The 23,198-nt window shown below is 38.3% G+C and overlaps 2 protein-coding genes across 4 annotated transcripts in view; one reads left to right on the top strand and one right to left on the bottom strand.

Moving 5' to 3' along the window:
- Positions 1-5,207, top strand: part of LOC119723117 (tumor protein p53-inducible protein 11-like) — a 40,870-nt gene extending 35,663 nt beyond the window's left edge. Inside the window, exon 6 of the mRNA XM_038193686.1 lies at positions 1,439-5,207. Coding sequence (XP_038049614.1) covers positions 1,439-1,626 — 188 coding nt within the window. The 3' untranslated portion in view covers positions 1,627-5,207. The remainder of the gene's footprint in view (positions 1-1,438) is intronic.
- Positions 5,208-8,689: 3,482 nt separating this feature from the next.
- LOC119723102 (leucine-rich repeat and IQ domain-containing protein 1-like) overlaps positions 8,690-23,198 on the bottom strand; it is a 53,595-nt gene continuing 39,086 nt past the window's right edge. For 2 of the 3 annotated variants that reach the window (XM_038193648.1, XM_038193638.1), the window contains 7 exons: positions 22,588-22,895; positions 21,141-21,232; positions 20,850-20,948; positions 19,932-20,007; positions 18,362-18,485; positions 13,085-13,178; positions 8,690-9,154 (listed from right to left, as the gene is read on the bottom strand). In XM_038193648.1, coding sequence (XP_038049576.1) covers positions 9,033-9,154; positions 13,085-13,178; positions 18,362-18,485; positions 19,932-20,007; positions 20,850-20,948; positions 21,141-21,232; positions 22,588-22,895 — 915 coding nt within the window. In that variant the 3' untranslated portion in view covers positions 8,690-9,032. The remainder of the gene's footprint in view (positions 9,155-13,084; positions 13,179-18,361; positions 18,486-19,931; positions 20,008-20,849; positions 20,949-21,140; positions 21,233-22,587; positions 22,896-23,198) is intronic. The other variant, XM_038193629.1, reaches the window with a different exon arrangement.

Below are 23,198 nucleotides of genomic sequence, written 5' to 3'. Positions count from 1 at the left end.
GTCATTGCAGTTATTTCAGTTATGTGAGTGTGGAATCAATTACCATAATTGAATTAAGTAGAGTGGATACCATATTCCAAAACCTAATTGATTACATTTTGATAAAAGAAGCAATATATCAACGCTGATAATGATATCATTTTTATGTTATCATTTGGATACGATAATAGAAATATTTTCAACTGCCAGCAGATAATTTTATGCATTATTAGCACGAATGATAGACAGTAGAGAAACATTTGACATACTACATGTCTGTAGTCATATTGGCAGAATCTTGACCCACTGGTGACCTTTGAGAGTTGGCCAGAAATTCAGCATTGTAACCTACATCATGTACATGTGACAGCTGTGCCAGCAGCATATGTTGTTTTTTATTGGTACTGCATTACAGCTGCAGTTAGGACACGTTTACATGGTTAACCATATGGACTGATACTGAGCTGAGTGGGATAACGTTATTTGGTTCGAAAAAAATTAAGATAACCGGATTTTGAAATTTCTGGTATCTCCCACAACTATGGTGCTTGAGGATAAATTGGGAGAGTTACATCTCCACTGAGAGTTCTGAATTTCAGAATGACAGCATGGATGCTGACATAAGAGTCTCAGTTTAGAAAACCACTATCAAGACTGAAAAACTGAAATTTGTTGAATGAATTACCGAGCAAATAATACTTGATAGGTTGCTCCTGTGATAGGAAGTATGTTGTGAATTTGACTTTGTATGATTTCTGCAGTCTCCTTGGGAAAATAAGGCACTGGAAAGTATCCCAGTTTGGCTTGGTCTTGCCACTTCATGGTATATGAAAAACAATTGAGGGCAAAAGACACCCTTGACTTCACATGAGCACCATTTGTCATTTTGCTTGCTGTACAAAATGAAGCACAGCTAGCATAAATGGTTGTACGAGGTGTGAATGTAACAGTGTTGGTCAAACAACAAATATGGCCACTTGAACTCCCACCATCATGCTGTATTGGTACTGTTGGCCTTATCACCAGAATATTCAGGTATTGCCCAAACTAAAGTCTGCATTTTAGAACTTTATATTTTATAATCATGCAACAGCCAACAGTCTTGATTTTTCCAGATTGTTATCGTGTAATGCAAATAAAATCATGAAATATATTGAAACTAAAGTAAAAGCTACGTTAGTGTATGAAGCATTGTCATTGATTTGGTGATTGAACTTGTCAAATGACTTCCTGCATACTTGACAAATTGACAAGTACACTTACACAATTGTAGATGTCATCATGAAGAATGGCATATATGTGCATAATAAACATTGAGCACTTGAGGAGTAAGTGCCTGTCTCTCGTAATGACTGGACTGACTACCGAATCTGAGTGTACATACTGTAATTATTCATGGTACATACAATGTCTACAATGTCTAGTACTCATTCCACGTTTGTCTGTTCATTGATTACAGTGATGATGTGCACATTGTATGGCAGTTTAGCCTTCAATTTCTCCAGTGTTCTGGTGCTGCTAGTTCTTCTCATGGCTATCACAATCAGCCTGTACTTCTATGCCATCCTATCTGGATTCAGTGTGAAGTGGTTATGGAAACCGAAGATGATTACGTATGACATGTCAACAACGGATAAGAATGATTAAGCAAGGATCAAGGTACAATTTTATGTTACCTCAAAAAGGTTGAAGATGATCAGTATAACTTCAGTCAAGTACGTATTTGTTAGAACTTGATGTATGGTAATTTGTATTTTTATTTATTTCAAAGAAATAAGTAAGTTTTTTTTTATTTAAGATTATAGAATTTCCAATCATACATGTAGAAGTAATTCTGCTGTATGTGCGTTACTTTAGACATTTGCCCCTTATCACTGCAATATGAGATCAACATGTACAACACCGTCTTTACCAACATCTCTTCCCTATTATTCCTCCTGTGTGCATTGATATTTTCCTGTATATGTGCATTGTGTTACTTTCCTCAGCATAGACACATTTCTATATTGAGGCTAGTAATACATTGTAATTGGACACATTCAGAAGATGAAATCACACGATGAGTTTCGAAGAAAGAACCCAGATGTTATGTATTAAGTGAAGCATCCTTTGATAATACATATTGTGATTGTTCATGTTGTACTCATGGTGCTGTGATTTGGAATAGAAATAGATTTATTTGATATATTAAAGGTTCCTTTTGTTAAGATCTGACTCAATTTTTCTTAGGTAATATGTTTGAAGAGTTACTTTACAAGTTTATTATGGAATTCCATTTGATTTGATGATGTTCATTCTGTAAATGTGGAGTCCACTCTTTTCCTGTCCCTGTTGCACCTATACTTCTATACTTCTGGATGCACTCTTAAATGTACTCTCTCTCTTAACCAGTTCACGTCGGATGACTTGTATACACGCAAAGGTTTTGCGGTATTCGGAATGGATGACGGATATAACATGCAATGAGTGAGGCCGGAAATATCCCGGTGTTCAACCAGCAGATGCCGGCCTGAACCCGTCTGGCATCGAGGTTCGTGAAAAACAAATCCGGGTCTGGGTCCGGTCAATGTCAAAATAATCCCGGCGCGAACTGGTTAAGAGGGATTATGTGAAATAAGCAACTTACCCACAAAATAGTTGGAAGTCATTTTTAATGACATTTGAATGGCTAATTACAAAGTTCAGAAGTAACAGAGAGAAAAATGTCACAAGTTGGACCATAAATATGTAGAATGATACATAAAATGGCCTTTCATATGAGGATTGAATTATCTGCACAGCATGTAACACACACACAAAATCATTCCTACTGTCTCCAAACCCTTGGAGAAATTTCCCCACTCTTACTTTGTATCCGCTCCGTTCACAAGTACCCCCTCACCGGCAAAGCAAGTACAGTTGGGGGTGACAGACCGATGCCATCTTGCCAGTGACTGCAATTCATTGCCGCGCGGCACAGCCACTGCGTGTGCTTAGTACAAATCCCCTGGGGTACGTGCGTCACACACAAGGAATGGTGCGCGTCAACCATCGAAACGTCCTGCCCATGGGACGTCGTTGCTGGGTAAAAGGGCGCCCTCTTTGTCGGCGCACGGAGCCCATAGACTATGTCACCTGTGACTTCATACCAATGGGCAACTAACAGGCAATCCAAACATTTCAGCATCTGGTGCATGTTATTTTGCCCACAATAATAAACAGGTAATATGTCACCACTTTAACACCAATCACATTTCAAGAGATACACGTGCAGTGAAGAAGAGAACAGTGTGCTGGAAGTTGGCATCGCGTGCCACAACCATGACGACATCCAATTTGTAAACAAATGTAACATGGTCTATACAAAGCCACCGCTTTGAATTGTCCCCAATTTGAAGGAAATCATTGTGTAGAATTGACTTTTAAAAGCTGATTGTGGATACAAGATACCTCTCTTTCCATTCATTACTGCTTCTTAAATACCCAACAACTTTTCAAAGTACTTTTTTTTGGTGGCACTTGTTACCGAACATTTACATATGCCATTTGCTAGACTGTTGTATGCAATGATACATACTGAATAGGGTCATCCTTCAACTCCAGAAGGCAGTAACCTACTTGTACTGATCCTGTGTGTTATGCTGACAGAGCAAAGACCCTCAAGTCTGCCCTATATGTAATCACAGTAGAAAGAACTAGAGTCTAACCACACAAAGAACATAAGCACTTAGAACATACTATTTTATATATTATGCATGAATGCTAATGCACAGAAAATGATGAAAATGTGTTGCCATTGCACAATATGACATTATGAGTGTAGGTATTGATATAGGTAGTAGTAGTTATTGAAGCCTTGCAGCGTTATGCTTGACAAGGCAGTATACACCAATGTCATGCACAAACCAACCACCATGCTATTATCAAGGAAACTATATAATACTAATACTAGTTCTTTAGCACACAAAAAAGCCATTTTCAATAACAAAAAAGATAAAATAAACTGTTACATTACGTGCAACTGAGATGAATTGTAAGAAGGGGGAAGCAAAGTGTGAGTTAAAGCTCTTGTTGGGGGAAGAAGATGTAATCAAGAATTTTTTTTTAAATCAAGAAATGGTTTTTATAAATGCAAAATACCGAGTTTAATTCCATAAATTGGTTTTGATAGAGACAGGTTTAATGTTTTTTTCATGTGAACATTGTAAACAACTTATCTGTGATCAGTGTGTGCATACTACTAGAAAAAGTATTGGCAAACATGACAAATGTGCAACATTTTGACATCTGTGCTTTGGCAGCTGATTGGCCCACAAAAGGGAGGAGTGTTCATTTGTTTGTACAAACTGATCAAATTGTCTTGAGTTTACAATGACATGCATCGGCAAAAAAATGTACACATCAAGAACTCAAGCAGTGCATCCTAAAGATGAAAGTGTCTTGCAACACACAAGCACCTGGTATGGCAACATAACAGTCGACACAAATGGATGGACTGAGTTCCAACTCTGGCTAGCTGAAGCATGCATTGTGATGTAAACTATTTAGTTGATGTATAAATTTAGTTGGAAATATTATTTTGTTTGTGTTGGCACAACAGTAATTCAAGACACAAGTTGCATATTACCATGAGTTATATGACCATGTGTCGTGACAGGGTTTCTTAATCCAACTGTAAATAGATAAACAGCATTGCAGATACCTGTATTTCCATTGATAAGATAATGGGAGACTTTTGAGACGTTGGTGGCAGCAAACACACCGGTCCTTTTAAATTGTTCACGTCATGTTTAAGCTAAACCGCGCATGCTCAATTTAAACAATGGAACTAGAGCTATGCCTGTTAGATGAACAGGACACAGGCATTTTTAAAATAATACGTGTAAAGAAATACTTTTAGAAAAATACTTTGTCAAATTTTTGTATAAGAAGAAAATGTAAAAAAGTTGATAAATTAATTTAAAAAAAGGTTATGCCGTCATCATGACGTCACCTCCGATTTTGCATACTATTAACACTATCTACCTACCCACCAAGTTTCAAGACAATCGGACTTCCCCTTATAAGTGTTTTTAAAAATCGCGTTTTTGATGACATCATCGTGACGTCACACATTTTTCACAATTGTGCAGATACCTATTACATAACAAACCTAATACAAAAAGAATTTGGATTTAGCATGTTTGAAGCCAATCGGATGAGTAAAAGTGTTTAATTTTGTAAGCAGAATAAAATTGTAAATATTTTTTAAAAATCGTTAAAAATCTACTGACGACGTCATCGCGACGTCATTTCAGCTTTTGTGTACTAGTACTATTATCTACCCAACCACCAAGTTTCATGACGATTCGACATTCCCTTATAGTTATATGTGTTTTAAAAAATCACATTTTTGATGACGTCATAATTACGTCACACAATTTTCACAATTTTGTGAATATACCTGTTATCTAGCAAACATAATACAAAAAGAATTTTGAATTTAGCATATTGCGTTCGTGAAATATGGCTTAGAGGTCCAAAACTTCAAAAATCGATATAAAATCACACGATGACGTCATGATGACGTCACCTCAATTTTTACCTATAACACATCCTGGCCTACCAACATACCGAGTTTCAACCCAATCGGACTTACAGTTCTTTAGATGTATGGTCTCAAAGTCTGCATGTTTAATTTGACGTCACGTGACCCATGATGACGTAATCATGACGTCATTCTTCGGGACACAAGCTCACTGTGGGGTCGTTATACAGGGTAAGTTTCATCAGAATACGAGTTGGTTTTAGGTCAAAAGTGGCATGGTTAATAAAACATGTACAAAGTCTATGGGATTTGGGTTAGAATAAAAAATAAAGGGAAAAAAATAATAACTAGAGGTCTATGTCTGTTTCCAACAGAACATATGGCTTTTCCGCATTATGTTTTTTTAAATTGAGGTAATTTTTTTTCTGTTTTGTGCAAAACAGTGTGCATTTGCCTTTTGTCTAACAAACCTAATTGCAAAAAGAATTTTGATTTTCACATATTGCGTTTGTGAGATACGGCAAAAGTCTTCAAAATTTTCTAATATATATATAATCACAAAATGACACATCCCGGCCTACCCCCATACCAAGTTTCAACCCAATCGGACTTACTGTTCATGAGATATAGGGGCTTAAAATATACAAGTTAACGATGACGTCACATGTCTAATGATGACGTCATTGTAACAATACTTGGCAGTGCTCATTATTTTATTGTGGTTTTAGTCTATACCAAGAATGAAAACAATCGGATTAATAAAAGTGTTGAATATTGTAAGCAAAATAAAATTGGCAATATCAAAAAAATTGTCAAAATCTACCGATGACGTCATCGTGACGTCATTCAAGATTTTGTGTACAAGTGTTATTATCTACCCACCCACCAAGTTTCATGACGATCGTACATTCCCTTATATGTGTTTCGAAAACGCATTTTTGATGACGTCATCATGACGTCACACATTTAAAAATTTTTGTACATATACCTATTGCCTAACAAAACTAATGCAAAAAGAATTTTGAATTTAACATATTGCATTCGTGAGATATGGCTTAAAGGTCCAAAATTTCAAAAATGTATATAAAATCACACGATGACGTCATGATGATGTCACCTCAATTTTCGTCTATAACACATCCCGGCCTACCTACATACCAAGTTTCAACCCAATCGGACTTACCGTTCATGAGATATAACAAATTATAAGGCACTTCCGGTTTGGACCGGAAGGAAGGGTATATTTTGGCACACCTGGTCAATTAGTTTTATCACCTTACAATTTTGGATTTGTTCAAATTAAAGTCTTTTACAGTGCAACAAATTAGCTCCCACTACATAGGATTCATGTCATACCATGGGTCTGTATTTTTGTAAGGTTCCTAAGTGTTTGATGTAGTCACAATATTCATCCATATTTCGATTTACAATATCTTTATGCACAGTAAGAAAGCAAAGGTCAACAGGACTGTCACATATATTTGTATATTGATAAACAAATGTGGACCAACTTAGAAAAGAATTGTTTCTCATTTTTGATATTTTGCACAATCTGTCTCAATAGTAATGTACTTTCTTCTCCACTGTATATGCAAACAGTTACAGAGAGGCCTGTATAAATGGCCAAGACTTGGACCATTTGCAACACATGAACTTCATGTTAATACTTTCCATAACACTGAAGGAGCAAGCAAACGTAGGCTGATGGCATTGTTGTCGATCATAAAAAACTTAATATATGCAGTTCTTATTGGAAAGTTAATAATATAGCACACACAACCAAGCAAGCGCTCAAAGCACGGTACGAAATTTTGAACAGGAAAAAAAAAAAAAATTGAAAATATCAATGCCTACATCTTTTCCCCTCTGCGGGAACCATTGCAAACAAAAATGAGAAACATTCAACTTTTTTAAGCTAAGTACAAAACTTGCCTTATTATGTACTCACTGTGGATGTCAGTCACTGAAAGTATTATAATAGTTCTTATATTTTATTGCACTTTAACAAAGGCATGTTTATGGAAGTTTGTGTAAATCCACAATTGTATTAATAAAATATGTAAATATATAAAGATTGGAATTATGTGTTTTATTTAATTTAATGCTGATCACATTTCATTTTGGTAAAATACAACAAGCAATGACAGCTGAGTGTCACAGAATGAACATAACAACCTAGGCATATTGATAGCAAACTTATATTTTCACATGAACTGATGAAGCAATGAATAAATCCCATTTCATCAGATGGCAACTGTCACTCAATGTGCATACAAACTCTCCAGTCAGTCATGTCTACCACATCAGATCAAGAGTGTACCTTCATGACATCAATGTCCTATTGCACAGTGATAATTGGCTTGTTTACATTGCAGACAGACCACTGACATGAACCAAAAGATGTTCTAATTATCAAATATCAAAGGAAGAAATTTCTTTGCCATTTTTCAAAAGGGAAATGCAAAAAGAGAGATGATTTTGTTAACAATGATGCAATGAGCCCCACATGGGCCAAGTTCGGGCAAGGACCATTAGTCGACTAGTGGTTGATTTGTGACGTACCTTACGCCTGCGCACTGATAGCAACGTGCGAACGTCTCTAGTCAAACGCTAGTCAAAATGGCATCGCAAAACTTCTGGATCCTGGCTCCCTGCTAGCGTTATGAATGCGCGCGGCTATGGTTACCAGCGAAGCAACCAACCCCAGTAGGCTGGTTCCAAATAGTCGACTAGAGTAGTCAACCATCGTCGACTAGACAGAGTTCGGGCAAGCGTTAGTCGACCAATGGTTAACTATAGTCCTTGCGCGAACTTGCCCATGTCTGCACGAAAATATTTACAATTGCATCACCAAAAATAAAATGTTATTACATGCAGTGCTTTGGCACCTGGTTACTACATGCAACCTGGGGTGTCTGAGGTAGAGAGATTAACACATCAACTTCTAGAAAGAGCTTCAAGTTCCTTTTAAGGAGGGAACTGCTCCGTAAATTGACACAGTTTGACCAATGTCATCGTGTTGACATCATCGTTTACTGGTCCATCCTCTAGGCTGGTTCCTGACCAATATCAGCATGTTGACATCATTGTTTACTGGTCCATCCTCTAGGCTGGTTCCTGACCAATATCAGCATGTTGACATCATCGTTTACTGGTCCACCCTCTAGGCTGGTTCCTGACCAATGTCAGCATGTTGACATCATCGTTTACTGGTCCATCCTCTAGGCTGGTTCCTGACCAATGTCAGCATGTAGACATCATCGTTTACTGGTCCATCCTCTAGACTGGTTCCTGACCAATGTCAGCATGTTGACATCATCGTTTACTGGTCCATCCTCTAGGCTGGTTCCTGACCAATGTCAGCATGTAGACATCATCGTTTACTGGTCCATCCTCTAGACTGGTTCCTGACCAATGTCAGCATGTTGACATCATCGTTTACTGGTCCATCCTCTAGGCTGGTTCCTGACCAATGTCGGCATGTTGACATCATCGTTTACTGGTCCATCCTCTAGACTGGTTCCTGACCAATGTCAGCATGTAGACATCATCGTTTACTGGTCCATCCTCTAGACTGGTTCCTGTTACCGCCTACTGCTGGCCTCTCACGGCTTCTTCCACTTGGAGCTGAATTGGTCTTTATTGCTGGTAAGCGAAGTTCTTCATGTGCTGGAAATCAATCAAATCATCATATCATGTACATGTTTGTTATACCTCTGTCTTGAATACTGTTTTTTCATTGGCCTAGAATGATCACCTGTTAAGTTTATAAAAAGTCATGGCACACTACCCGTGGGATATCACGTACGTGAGGCAGGAGTGTGCTATGACTTAGGGTACGTATACGGCAGTGATGTAGTGCCTTGATGCTGGGCCTTGGCCTTAAGGCTGCCTTAAGGCTGGATTTAAGGGCCTCGAGGCTTGAGGGCAAAAGCCTTGGCCTTGAGGGATCACGGCCTTGCAATTTTGAGTCAAGGCTCTTCAAGGCAGTGATGTAGTGCCTTGATGCTGGGCCTTGGCCTTAAGGCTGCCTTAAGGCTGGACTTTAGGGCCTTTGCCTCGAGGCTCGAGGGCAAAAGCCTTGGCCCTGGCCTTGAGGGATCATTGCCTTGCAATTTTGAGTCAAGGCTCTTCAAGGCCCATAGATTTTTGCATTTTCCAGATAAAACTGTTCGAAATTTTGCTGTTACCATTTTAATTGTATTACCATGGAGGAGGGAAGCACCCTATAGATTTGTGTGTTGGGCACACTTCCACTTTTGTAGCATCACATTTTGTTGCCGTTGTAGATTTGCTGCAAAAATATTCCGTACACTTGTGGGGCTAATGAGATGATCACTTTAATTGCATATAACTATGGAATAGATCTGATTGGTTGTATATGTCTCCTTGATAAGTGCTAAAGATTTGCATGTACATGTATCTGTTTTAGATAATGCTGATATTTCTGACCATGTTGGGCCAGCAAATAAAAAATTCCCAAATCAGTTTCTTGGATCCCCCTTTTGTTACACTTGGGAGAATTGTGTGTCAATATAGAAGTAAATCATCATTTTGTTTAGTTAAACCATATTGAAGACCTGAACTTATACTTTAATAGATACAGTGCAGTCATAAAATGGTGTAGGCCTATGCGAGCATGTTGATTGCAATTAAAGAAATGTTGTTCTTCGTAACGAGCGATTCGTGATGATAAGGGCGGATCCAGGGGGACCAAAAGGGGCCATGCCCCCCCCCCCAAAAAAAACCGAAACCATTTTTGTTTATGTGACGTCGTAATAAAGGCAGGCAATGAGTACACCACCATCTTTTCCTAAAAAAACATCGGTTAAAATGGTCAGAAATTGCCTCAAATCGCACCACAGAGCATCTCGAATCCAAAAGTTTTTCGGGGCCCTTAAGCAGGCCCCGAAGCCCAAGCATTTTTTGACCCACTTTTTTTTGGGGGGGGACCAACATTTCTTTGCCCCCCCCCCCTCAAATTGTGTTCTGGATCCGCCCTTGCGTGATGATGTGTCACTCATGTGACTATAACTAGTTCTATATCAGTGGTCATTTCATAAAACAGAGCCTTGGCCTTGGCCTTGAGGGTTAAGCCTTGGCCTTAGCCTCGAGGGTCAAAGCCTTGGCCTTGAGGGTCAAAGCCTTGGCCTTGGCCTTGAGGGTTAAAGCCTTTGCTCCAACACTGCTTCAAGGCCCATAGATTTTTGCATTTTCCAGATAAATCTGTTCGAAATTTTGCTGTTACCATTTTAATCGTATTTCCATGGAGGAGGGAAATCCCTTGTTCTTGTAGATTTGTGTGTTGGGCACACTTCCAATTTTATAGCATCACATGTTGCTACCATTGTAGTAGATTTGCTGCAAAAAATATTCTGTACACTTGTGGGGCTAATGAGATGATCACTTAAATTGCATACAATTATGGAATAGATCTGATTGGTTGTATGTCTCCCTGATAAGTGCTAAAGATTTGCATGTATCTGTTTTAGATAATGCTGATATTTCTGACCATGTTTGCCCAGCAAATAAAAATTACCCAAATCAGTTTCTTGGATCCCCCTTTTGTTACACTCCGGAGAATTGTGCGTCAATATAGAAGTAAATCTTTATTTTGTTTTAGTTAAACCATATTGAAGACCTGAACTTATACTTTAATAGATCTAATGTAGTCCTAAAACGGTGTATGCGAGCATGTTGATTGCAATTTAAGACATGTTGTTCTTCTTAATGGGCGATTCGTGATGATGTGTCATGTGACTTTAATTAGTTTTGTATCAGTGGTCATTTTATAAAACAGGGCCTTGGCCTTGGCCTTAGCCTTGAGGGTTAAGCCTTGCCCTTGAGGCTTGAAGGTCTAAGCCTTGGCCTTGAGGGTCAAAGCCTTGGCCTTGGCCTTGAAGGTTTAAGCCTTTGCTCCAACACTGGTATACGGTGTGAAACGCTTGTATCGTTGGTACCCACGCTATTTTCACCATGTTTGCACACTTGAGTGGGAGCAGCGAACTAGCAGACGATCAGCTGTTTTGAGCACGGTACGCGACATGCATGTGAGTTGCCATTCTATTGTCATGATTGTTGTGTTTTTACCGCTATTTGTTTTTGTTAGTTTTACATCAAAATCCAAAGAATCCAAGACAGAGGTATATCCAAACAATTGTTGACTGCTGTGATGTGGGATGTGACTTTTTAGCCCCCTCAGGGCGCATAGCACCCTCGGCTTTTTGGCCTCGGGTGCTATGCACCCCTCGGGTGTTCAAAACGTCATATCCCACATCACACCAGTCAACAATTGTTAAATATCACATCTATCATGAAGTTACTACAGAATTGATGCAAACATCTTTGGAATGGTAGTAGAGCATTAACCCTTGCAGTTAATGAACAGTAATGAAGTGAAATGCCAGTACTTTTAGGTGTAAAGTGCTTGCCTGTTTGTATCTTTACTACAGGGTGAGTCAAAAAAAGCGGAACCCAAACCCCAAAAACTGTTTTTCATATTTAAAAAAATATGTAGCACCAAAAATAATTAGGACTGGAAAGCCAATTTTAGACACTACTTTTAGATGAAAACAATTACTGAAATTGCTCAATCCGTTCGAAGAATAGCACCATTTAAAGGCAATGACCCTAAAACCTGTTTCGTAAAAAAAAGAGCAATTTATTGTGTGTTCCGACTGTTTGGAACAACAAAGAAAATGACACAAAATACGTTTCAACAACTGTCAACAACTGTAGTACACAATATCTTTATTAACAACTCTGCTTTAAGCAGGGAAACAAAATAAGCAAACAATGATTTATAAAATCTAATTTTTTTTTACAAAAGACGGGCCTTCAAAAGGACTTTGTTGACTTTTTGTTAACTTTTAAACTGAGGTTTTATCGCTGGTGATGTTTGAAGACAACTGTGATGACGATTCTTGAAATCGCATTTTTGGACGAAAGAGGTTTTAGGGTCATTGTGTTTAAATGGTGATATATTTTGAATGGATTGAGCAATTTAAATATTTTTGTCATCTAAATATTTTTTTCATTTTTGGTGCTACATATTTTTTAAAATATGAAATATATTTGTTGAGGTTTTGGTTCCCCTTATTTGGACTCACCCTGTATGTTATTAAGCCAGGTGCACACCTTTCCGATGTTACCGGGTTTCCCGCATCACCCCATCACTAATATGTTTTTTTTTACCGTTGTGGTTAGACCGCAATGTTACCCGCACACATGCCCGATTCTGTCCTAAAATTGGACACGTGATGATCAGTCACATGATGACCAGTCACATGATGACCAGTCACATGATGACAATCATGTAGCTTCCTTCGTGTATCTGATTGATATTGGTGAATCTGATAAATATTTGTGTCCGGTGAAATCGGATGTGAAATCATCAAACACGTCTGATTTCATCTGGTCGCCTGATATACAGTCAGATCCATCTGAATTTTCAGCACATGATGGCTTGATGTGCGATGGCCCGATGATCCATTGAACCGGTAAAATCGGAAAGGTATGCACCTGGCTTTAGTAAGCATAAAGTCACATGGATCGGAAGGTACACAATGTAAAGCCAACGCCAGCATATGTCATACTTACATTGTGCTGACAATGACTGGCTCCTTGCTCTGTGTGACATACTGCTTACACTACTAGCACCATCAACTGACTGTAACTCCAGTAAAGGACTCGCCTACAAAAAAACACCAAATTATTGTAAGTTTCACACTCAAGGTAATGTAAATTTTGCTTTTAACTTTTGAACTGATTCAACATTTCTGAATTTTGAATGTTTGAACTTGGAAATTAGGATGCTGAATTGGAAAAAATGGATTTGGAATATTTACTTAGGTAAGCTACATTTATTTTGCTTGAATCAAGTCATTAGCCTGATATAAATAATAATACACACACGTAGGTAAAAAAAATTGTGGGATAACTTATATCTTCAAGCAAACTTAACACACATTCATAAATACCTAAGACAGTGTATCCATTCCCATTGGTCCAGAGTCCATCACGTGGCCGGTCTGACACGGATGATAAAGACATGGCTGGCTAGCCTTAAACACTTTTCCAGTGTCACATGAAATTTTTCCAGTGTCACATGAAATCCAGTGCCTTTTACCGTTTTATTGGTTGAAAGTTCACAATCCTCACGAAGGCATGCGAAATACTACCAGTGAATCAGTATTTCAAAGTCCTAAATTCACAACGCACTCACCACAGCTGCATCTGCGCGCCAATCTCCATAAAAAGGAATTGTTTACATCTTACTCGCGAGCTGGACACTCCATTATATAGCTAGAGGGATGTTTCGAAAAACAGAAAGTAAAATTGTTCAACAAACTCATTGGAAATTTTTCATTTTTGACTTGTTTTGACTTTTGGACCGAAAAGTTTAGATTTTTTGACCGAAAAGGTATTTATGAATGGGAATAAATATGTGCTTGGTCGGTATTAGACACTATGTTAAAGACTGGTTGGAGTCTGGATGCTGATAATTACCCTCGACTTCGCCTCGGGTAATTATCAGCATTCCAGACTCCAACCAGTCTTAAATATAGTGTTTAACAAACACAAACACACATTTATTCCCTTAGTAAAAGATGGAACACTCACGCTGTACACAAACTTTCCAGCGGTTTTCCTATGACATGTGCATGCAGAAGGAATAGTGCATGCATCTTGGAATAGCGTGATACGCGGTATGTAGTATGGACCATGCTACATGGGATAACGTAGCACGGTTTGTTGCCATGGATGGACCAATCAGTATTGAGGATTCAAGTTTGCTTGGAGATAAAAGATTATATTGCACTCACTAAACAATATGACACTTGTCTTTAATTTGTGCAATATTATACAAATAATGCATGTTTATGAGTGCAATGGTGAGAATGATTTCATGAGCTGAAAGATGGAATGTTCCATTCAAGAAGGCGATGCGGAGTTGAATGGAACATTCCATCTTTCAACGAATAAAAATATTCATTATTTGTTATAGATCTTTGTCATTCCATTGAAGGATAAAACTACAAAACAAACAACATTTACAAAATTGTATTATCTCCACTACTTTGTTTCAGTTTGTTCAAGGCTAACAAAGGTTTTAAAGTCAAACCATTAACAATATGAAAGTTACAATTGTTAGTTCTTAAAACAATGCCAAAAAAATCAGCAAGTTCAGTTCCTAACTGCATCCACTTCAAAGGCAAGTTTTGTACTGCTGAACAAAATGCATGATGTGGTCGTATAGCGCCACTGCGCCTCTTTGCGTCTATATCTATGGGCGCTACTGATCTAGCCTGTGCAGGCAATAGATCAAAAGGGAGTGAGTGAAACTGTATGATGAATGGAACCAAAATTGCACGGTTATGACGTAGGCCATGCAATGGTCTGATTAATGAATGCCGCGTGACCTACAATCCTCCAATCAAATGACAAGAATTTACTTGGGTGTTACATAAATTCCCGTATCCCATCAAAGCCACCCAATATATAATTATTAAAGGAATAAATGTGTGTTTCGGAGGTATTATAACACTCTTTTTAAAACCGGTGTGAGTCTGGATGGGTGATAATTACCCGAGGCCAAGCCGAGGGTAATTATCAACCATCCAAACTCACACCGGTTTTAAACAGAGTGTTTAATACCGACGGAACACATATTTATTCCCATTCATAAACACCTTTTTGGTCCCCCCAAAAAATCTTTTTGGTCCAAAAATCAAAACAAGTACAAAACTAGACGTTGTTAACCATTTTGTTCAACAATTTTACTTCATGTTTTATGAAACACCCCTCCGACTATAATATGGAATGCCCCTCCACAATTGCGTGCGCGTCGCGCATTCCACCTCCATGGTCGCGCGTACTATGCGATGTCGCACAAAACGCAGCTGGGCTGGTGTAGTGTGAATATCGGACTATGAAATAATGATTCACTGGCAGTATTGCGCATGCATATGTGGGGAATGTGAACGTTCAAGGTCAATGAAGCGTTAAAAGGCACCGGATTTCATGGGAGTCCAAATTTCATGTGACACTGGAAAAGTGTTTAAGACCAGCTAGCCATGTCTTTATCATCCGTTTAAGACCGGCCACGTGACAGGCTCTCGACCAATAGGAATGCGTAAACTGTCTTAGGTATTTATGAATGTTTGATTATTTTCATATTTACTGTTTACAGTATGGTCCTGTAGCTACTGCACCATCACTATGCAAAGCCAAGTGATTCCTCAGTTGGTAAAACCATATGAAGACAGTGACAAAGCATGGATCAAGGATGCTTCTCCCCAACAGCTTTTTATTCACAGTGTATTCACTTTTAACTCTTCCACTTTTTGCTGATTTTAACTGTAAAGCAACACTACCCTAAACGCACGTCTTGAAAACAATTCTTCTGTGTATTTTGAGGCAGTATGCTCTGACAATCAGTCATTGGTGTAACTTGGGGGGGGGGGTAATTTTAACTCTGGAATTGAACAAAAATATGCACCATTTGCCTTCAGTGCCCCCGTGATAAATGTGTGCACCCCCAGGTGCCCTCCCACAAGTTTGACCTTAGTTTACACCACTGCAATCAGTACAGGGATGTGTATGGATGTGTGGGTCTGTTTACATGTCGTCTTTGGTACTGACCTAGCTTTTAATCGTTTGTAGCACAATCAGTTGAATTTCAGTACTTACTCATAACATGCAACAAACTTCAGTGTCTACAGTCCGGGGGTTGACCGCGGAAGCGTGAATTAGGGTTCGCACAAAATGTGTTTGCATTTTATTGTTATTTGGACCTTGTAGATCAACATTCCGACGGGTGACACCTTGGCACCCTTGAGCATTTAAAAAACAAACAAATTAAAGTCTTTTCTACGATGATTATGTATATATTTTATGCATATTATGCAAAATAGCAACCACAATTACCAGAAATAGTTATAACATCTATTTTCTCTGCAGGAATTTGTCCACTCGTATCAAACGAGGTGTCTAAACCCATGTTTCTAGGGCAACTAATTCAATAAAGCCATTTTGACAATGATAATGTGTGTAATTTATGCATAATATTCAAAATAGCTCCATCCTTATTAGAAATATAACTTCTATCTATATCTCCTGATGACTTTGCTCAATACCAATACTATCAAATGAGGTGCCGAACCAGACCCACATTTTCAGGGTCACTGATTAAATTAAAAGTACCTACACACTGAAAAGAAGTAATATATTTTATGCAAAAAATATACAGATTAGCTTACATCATTATTTTAAATACAGTGTTTCCTAAAGATCTTGGTCTATTTTTGGGAGACACACATTTAGCCTACACCACAAAACAGACATTTCTTCACCACATATGTTACCTACATGTACGTACGAACGCCTAATCATGCCATTTAAAAAAAATAAAAAATACTTTTAGTGCCAAAAAAAAAAAACACCCTTTGTATAAAATCTTCACCCTGGGTGTGCAGTTTGGCCCTGATTAAAATAAATGCATATATGATTAAAAGTGCCCTTTTGGTTTAAAAAGTACTTGAAGTACCTGTCTGTCATCATGTTCCCGTCCCTTGCGTGTAGGTTATTTTGACGTGGTTGTGATTGAAAGGGGGTGGGCAGAGGGTGCTGAGCAGAATGTAGTTCTATCGTGTCTATTTTTAAAAATCTGATCTTCAGAAAACGTTGACATTTAGAGGAAATTTTTGGGGAAATATGTTTTACAGAGTTTTTTCCCCATAAAATCTATGGACACAGCATCTGTTCAACATTTTTGCAGGGGGGGGGGATGGGGGTCCAGCAAAATCATAAGGAATCATTTGATTGCCTTTCCATAGCTTCAGTATGAAATCATGTAGGCCTATATGTCCTCTGATTTAAAACACAAGAAACGCGCACTGACAGAAGGAAACTTAAATTATCCACCGCAAAGGCTGCATAATGAGCAGTTTAATCATGTTAAAGAACACCAATTTTGTTTGACAATAGAATGTGAATAATCACAAATGTTCATCAGTTCCCCGTCAGATTTTGTATGGAAATAAATGATGCCTTACATCAAGATTCACTCTCCAAACCCTATTTTAATCTGAATTAGGGGGACATACTGCTATGCTGAATGCGTGTTAATAAAACGGACCTTAAGTTATCAAGTTGGCCCCCCCCAAAAAAATAATCTTCAGTCTTCATTTATTAACAAAAAGAACTCAAGACATGCTTTTATGGGGGAAGGGAATGTTTGGGGTGTCGCCTGGAAACAAATCCCAATAAACTATGAAAAAACAATACCATTGACTCTAAAAGATGAATCTGGACACCTCATTTGATAGGTTTGAAGGATATTCTGCACAGATACATGTATGTAAAAAAAATGTATTTTTGCTAATGGCGGATGATAATTTGCATATTATGCATACATTATTTATATTATCATTGTGGGACTGGCTTCAATGAATTCGTTCACCCCCAAAACATGGGTTCAGACACCTCGTTTGATACAATTGGACAAAGTCTTGCAGAGAAAATAGATATGTTATTTCTATTTTTGAGAATGGATAAATTAGTCATTGAAAATAGCTTTAAAGAATTTGTTTACCCCAAATATGGTCTAGGCACCTCGATTGATCAATTTGGACGAAACCCTGTAGAGATATATACAGAATTTATCTTTTACTTTATGATGTAAGCTAATTTGCATATTAATTGTTTACAAAAAAATGCTCAAGGGTGCAAAGTTGGTACCTGCTGGAATATTGATCTACAAGGTCTAAAATTGGAGTTTGACACCCTGACTGTTACCATGCCCTGAGTAGTACTATTTAGCAATGTTAAAATCCTGGGAAGACTTCCCTAATTATTTGAACCATTCCTACATACCATGAGTTGGACTCTTCCTTGTAATGCATTAGGACTTATAGCAGGTAGATTAGGCTCACTGCTGCTGTGTCTGCCACACTCTTGCATCATGTCACTATGCACTTCAGCATGACTATGAACCCAGCTGTATTCAAACAATGATGAAGTACATGTATGACTATCCATGTTACAATCTGTTTAATATCACAGCAATATCAAGGGCTGACACCTGTGCTTCCCCCATTCTGGGTTGCATCAGGGGTGACTGCCCATGTTGGTCTCACCCAATGCTGATTGCAAACATTCTTTAACTACAAAACTAAATAATGGCAACTTATTGGTTAAAAAATCAAAGTAAAAAGCTATTTTGAACATCTGTTGCAAGCTTATTTTAGTGACATCAAAAGCAGCCTATTTCATGCTTTCACCATTTAGGAGATCACAGGGGAGAAACTTGAAAGAAGGATAATGTTGCAGCCCTCTTTAGGAACGGAGACAGAGCAGAAGCAGCCAACTAAAGATCAGTATCGCTAATATCTGTAGTCTGAAACTCCTTGCCCACATCCTGCATAGTCACATCAGATACTGACCGACTGCCAACATGGTTTCTGAGCAACGCAGTCCATGGAGACTATTGGAGTCCATGGTGATGTCCGACTATTCATGACATCACCAATGCACTGGAAGAAAAGTATACAGTCGACATGGCTATACTACATGTAGATTGGACCAAAGCCTCGATTAAAGGCCCTCCTCGTCATCATTACTAGGCTGTTTGCAGATGATTGTCTTTTTAATAGTCACATATTAAACCCTCCAAAGTGTTCTGAACAAGTTTGAGCATTGGAAAAATGTATTTTCAAATGTCAATCTGCTCCAGCAATCCATTGCAATCACCTACACCTTCTATGGTCAGCAACTGCAATCAGTGACGATCCGTTCTTTAAAATATACAATGAGTTGAGATGTCCAGACTACAGCTGCTATGTAGAAGGCACAACAGGTTCTGGGAATGATCAGGCGCAATCTAGGTAATGTTCAACTCAAGTGAAAACAATGGCTACACAACCCTGGTGTTGCCTGTCCTCCAGTATGCCACTGCAGCATGGATTCACACATACAAGAAGATTGCCATATCACTTGGCAGTTTACAAACAAACAAACAAACAAACAAACAAATACACAAACACCCCAATACCCTAAGAAACAAACAAACAAAATGAAATCTAGGCCAAAATGCAGAGTTTCAGTTGCATCATCCCTAAATATAATATACAGTGAAATCTCGATAAGTCAAACCTCAAAGGAACAGGTTCAAAATTTGACTTTCAGCAGAGTTTTGAGTTAAGCAGGGTTGTATATCATTGTTATACTATTGAAGGCAATGGATTCTTTGTTTGACTTACCGAGATTTCACTGTACATTCCAGTCAACAATACGTCGGCTGGTCCCCAATATGTTTACTATGCAATAAATCATTAACTGTCTGAATTCTAGCTACTATTGTATACTCATTACATATATCAATGTATTAATGAACCCATTCACCACATATCAGGATGTGAGCTTCAACATGAATCAAGAAACTCACTCAAATGTTCTTGCTTCTTTGTGTTCTTTCTCCTTTCTCTGCGCTGTCATTGCCTTTTGTATCTCCTGTTCCCGAGCTGCAAAATCAACAGTTTTGGATGTCATTGTAATCTTTCTTGCAACATGCATAACTCAAACAGTTGACAGGATCCCATTCCTATCAGATATCATTATTGGGTTGTCTGCATTCAAGATTAATATTTAAATATCCAAAGATACAGACATTGTTAGTTATCCCGCAAGTGCGAGTGGAACACGGAATAATGTAGTGCATCTGTGTCCCGAAGCCGTGCCATGGATCGACCACGGATTCTCTACACAAGGATAAACCACTTCCCCAAATTTCTGGTTAGAGGCGTGAAATGGCACCTGCGCATCGTGCGTGTGCGTGCGCAAGACTCGGCGCGTGACTGCAGTCTTTCGGTGGTCAAATTTCTGTCAGGTGCCAGCATTGTTCTACTGTACATGTTCTATGCGTTTTTCTATGCGCGGACGCGGCATATCATGCATGTAGACAATTTGTTCTGTACATTTTGTACACCAGTATAACAAGCTTAGATGAGTCGTTTATCCTTGTGTTAAGGATCCGTGGATCGACCAATCACGATCGAGGATTCACTTTTCTATTTGAAGATAATAACATATACATGGACCGATGGCATGCATCACAAGAAAACCTGGATTAAATTTGTATGTACATGTATTGGAAACTTAACCTCTGAAAACTGTTGGAATATTCATTGTATATGATATAATAATGTAACTGACTTAAAGATCAGTCACTTTGTTAAGGCAGATTTTCACTTGTTTTGAAGTTTACATGTATTCAAATAATGCAAGGGGACTGATCTTTAACATTATTCCATTGACTTCTGTCTTATTCGCATGTCTCTTCAACCCATATCTGGACACACAATACCTTGGAAGAACTCCTGTCTCTGTACTCCCCTTTTAGGGGAGGGAACTACTCTAGCAGAATCATGGACTTTTTTCATCTGTTGATATCTCTGCAGAGGATCTGTCAAAGGCAAAGATGATAAATGACACAGAAGGGATTTCAGATGAATGATGTGGATAGAATAAAGTGTACAGCTAGATGAAATACAACAAAATGAAATACATCAAATGACTGCTGGTTCTAGTAATTTTAATGCATGTTTCACTTTCTTCATGACGATTCCATCAAGTACATGTATATTCCATTCCTTACTGAGTGTTTTGTTCTTGTGTACACTGCTTCCCTTGGACAACTTCTTAGCACGCTTCATCATTAACTCAGCTGTTGCAGCATCTTTGAAGCCCCTGCCAAATAAATAAGAAAAACAAAACAAAACAGAAAAAAATTAAATATGAAAAATAGCTTGATTTACCATGAAAAAGTGCTTTTTAAAATTTGATTTAAATTAACCAAACTCTTTGTAACTGGAATAATCTATTGACTGTTCCATCATAGGGACATCAAGATTTTTCTCGCAATAATTGGAAATACCTCATTTCCAGTTGGTAATTGACCTATCGTCGTTCACAACCATTATCCAATCACAGCTTCTGTTGAATATTATACAAATAATGAATGTTTGTGAGTGCAATGGTAAGAATAATTTCATGAGGTGACAGATGAAATGTTGCATTCCACGAGGCGTAGCCGGGTGGAATGGAACATTTCATATGTCACCGAATGAAATTATTCTTTCCATTGCACGAACGTGAAACATTCATTATTTGTTTTATATAACACCTGAATAAATCCTTTTTTAATAGCCAGTTTATTCATTTTAAAACTGTTGAAAAGTTCGACAAGTTCATCAAGTTTATATAAATGCAAACTGTTCAACAGGTTGAAAACAATCATATTCAATTGATCTCAATTTGAAACAGCGCCACCACCAGCAGCAGTGACACCGTGCAATGGAAGTTCTATTCACCGTGCAATAGAACTTCCTTTGCGCTGTGCGCCACGTTTCCATTCGCTTATCTTGTTCACAACACATTGGCCAAGCCGTAGTTGTTTTCGTGAATTTTCTTGTAAACATACAAACAGATGCCAGTGGGGAACGTGTAATTCTGATACACATTATGAAGAACATCTGGTAAATGAAAAGTTATGTCAGAAATCTGAGACAACTTCGGTTGAGTGTGCAGCAACTGCTTTGAGAGCGCGCACTTAATGCGCCGTTGTATGCTACTAGTTTTGCCATTGTATGCTACTACTACTAGCGCGTATGGTGCATTGCACACAGAAGTACATATGCAGCTCGTGTTCCAAAATGTCTAAGGGGCGTGGTCAACTCACAAACGGTGATAGGTCAATTACTGAAACCAAGCATGTTCTGGCTGTTAGTTTCAAAGATAGACATGCGTTTAATAATAGTAAAGAGGAATCCTGAATGCCTGGATATTTGTAAATATTTCATGTCAGGAAACAATTGCAGATTCCGTTTGAAACATTAGGAATCTTTATTCAAGGACCACAGAAATATAGAGACAATACAAAGAACTGTTCAACATTCCACGCATATTGAATGGGAGTCAATAATTGAATGAACAACTAATCCTTTTGAGTTAAGTCCACTTCTTTCATTGAATCGCCACAAGCTTTGTATGCAGGCAGTTTAGCTATTAGTGACAGTCAAATAATGTTGGGGCCACTGTCTTACCATTCCTCTGATATCTGATCTTGTCGATGACTCTTTGTTGTCCTAGGTGTATCACTGGCTGGACTTGAATGCACTGGTGGTATGGGTGGTTTGCTGACTAGATGAGGTACTGATGTCTGAGTATCTGTGTTAGTGTATACAGTGCTTGGTATGGGTGAAGCATACCAAGCTTGCCTTGGTGGTTGTGGTATGTCATGCTGAATGACTGCTTGATGTGAACTCCATGGCTTCTTAGTGGCAGGTACACAAGGATGAGATCTTGGTATACAGGGAGTCTCTGATGCCAACCAATCACTATCAACATTTGCCTGTAATCATAACATTAACAAATCAACAATGTTATTAGAAACTTATCGTTCTGTCCTAATAGAGCACTACTTCTCTATTTTCTTGAATTGTGAACTGTGATGTTGTTACAACCAAACCTGGGCCCAATTTTATAGAATCCGTAACGCTGGATTCTGCGCTTATGGCCTGTAACTCTGTGTTAACTGAGCTAGCCAAGAAATTCTGCGCTAACTCCATCATACCAACATCCTTTACTTACGACGGGATGAACGTATGCACACAAGCCGGAATTCCTTGCTAACCTGTGAAATATGCTAACTGTT

The sequence above is a fragment of the Patiria miniata genome, unplaced genomic scaffold, assembly GCF_015706575.1.
Source record: "Patiria miniata isolate m_02_andy unplaced genomic scaffold, ASM1570657v1 HiC_scaffold_1, whole genome shotgun sequence".
Lineage (NCBI taxonomy): Eukaryota > Metazoa > Echinodermata > Asteroidea > Valvatida > Asterinidae > Patiria > Patiria miniata.
Note: the sequence above shows the minus strand (reverse complement) of the source record. Positions and strands in the feature narration are given on the sequence as shown.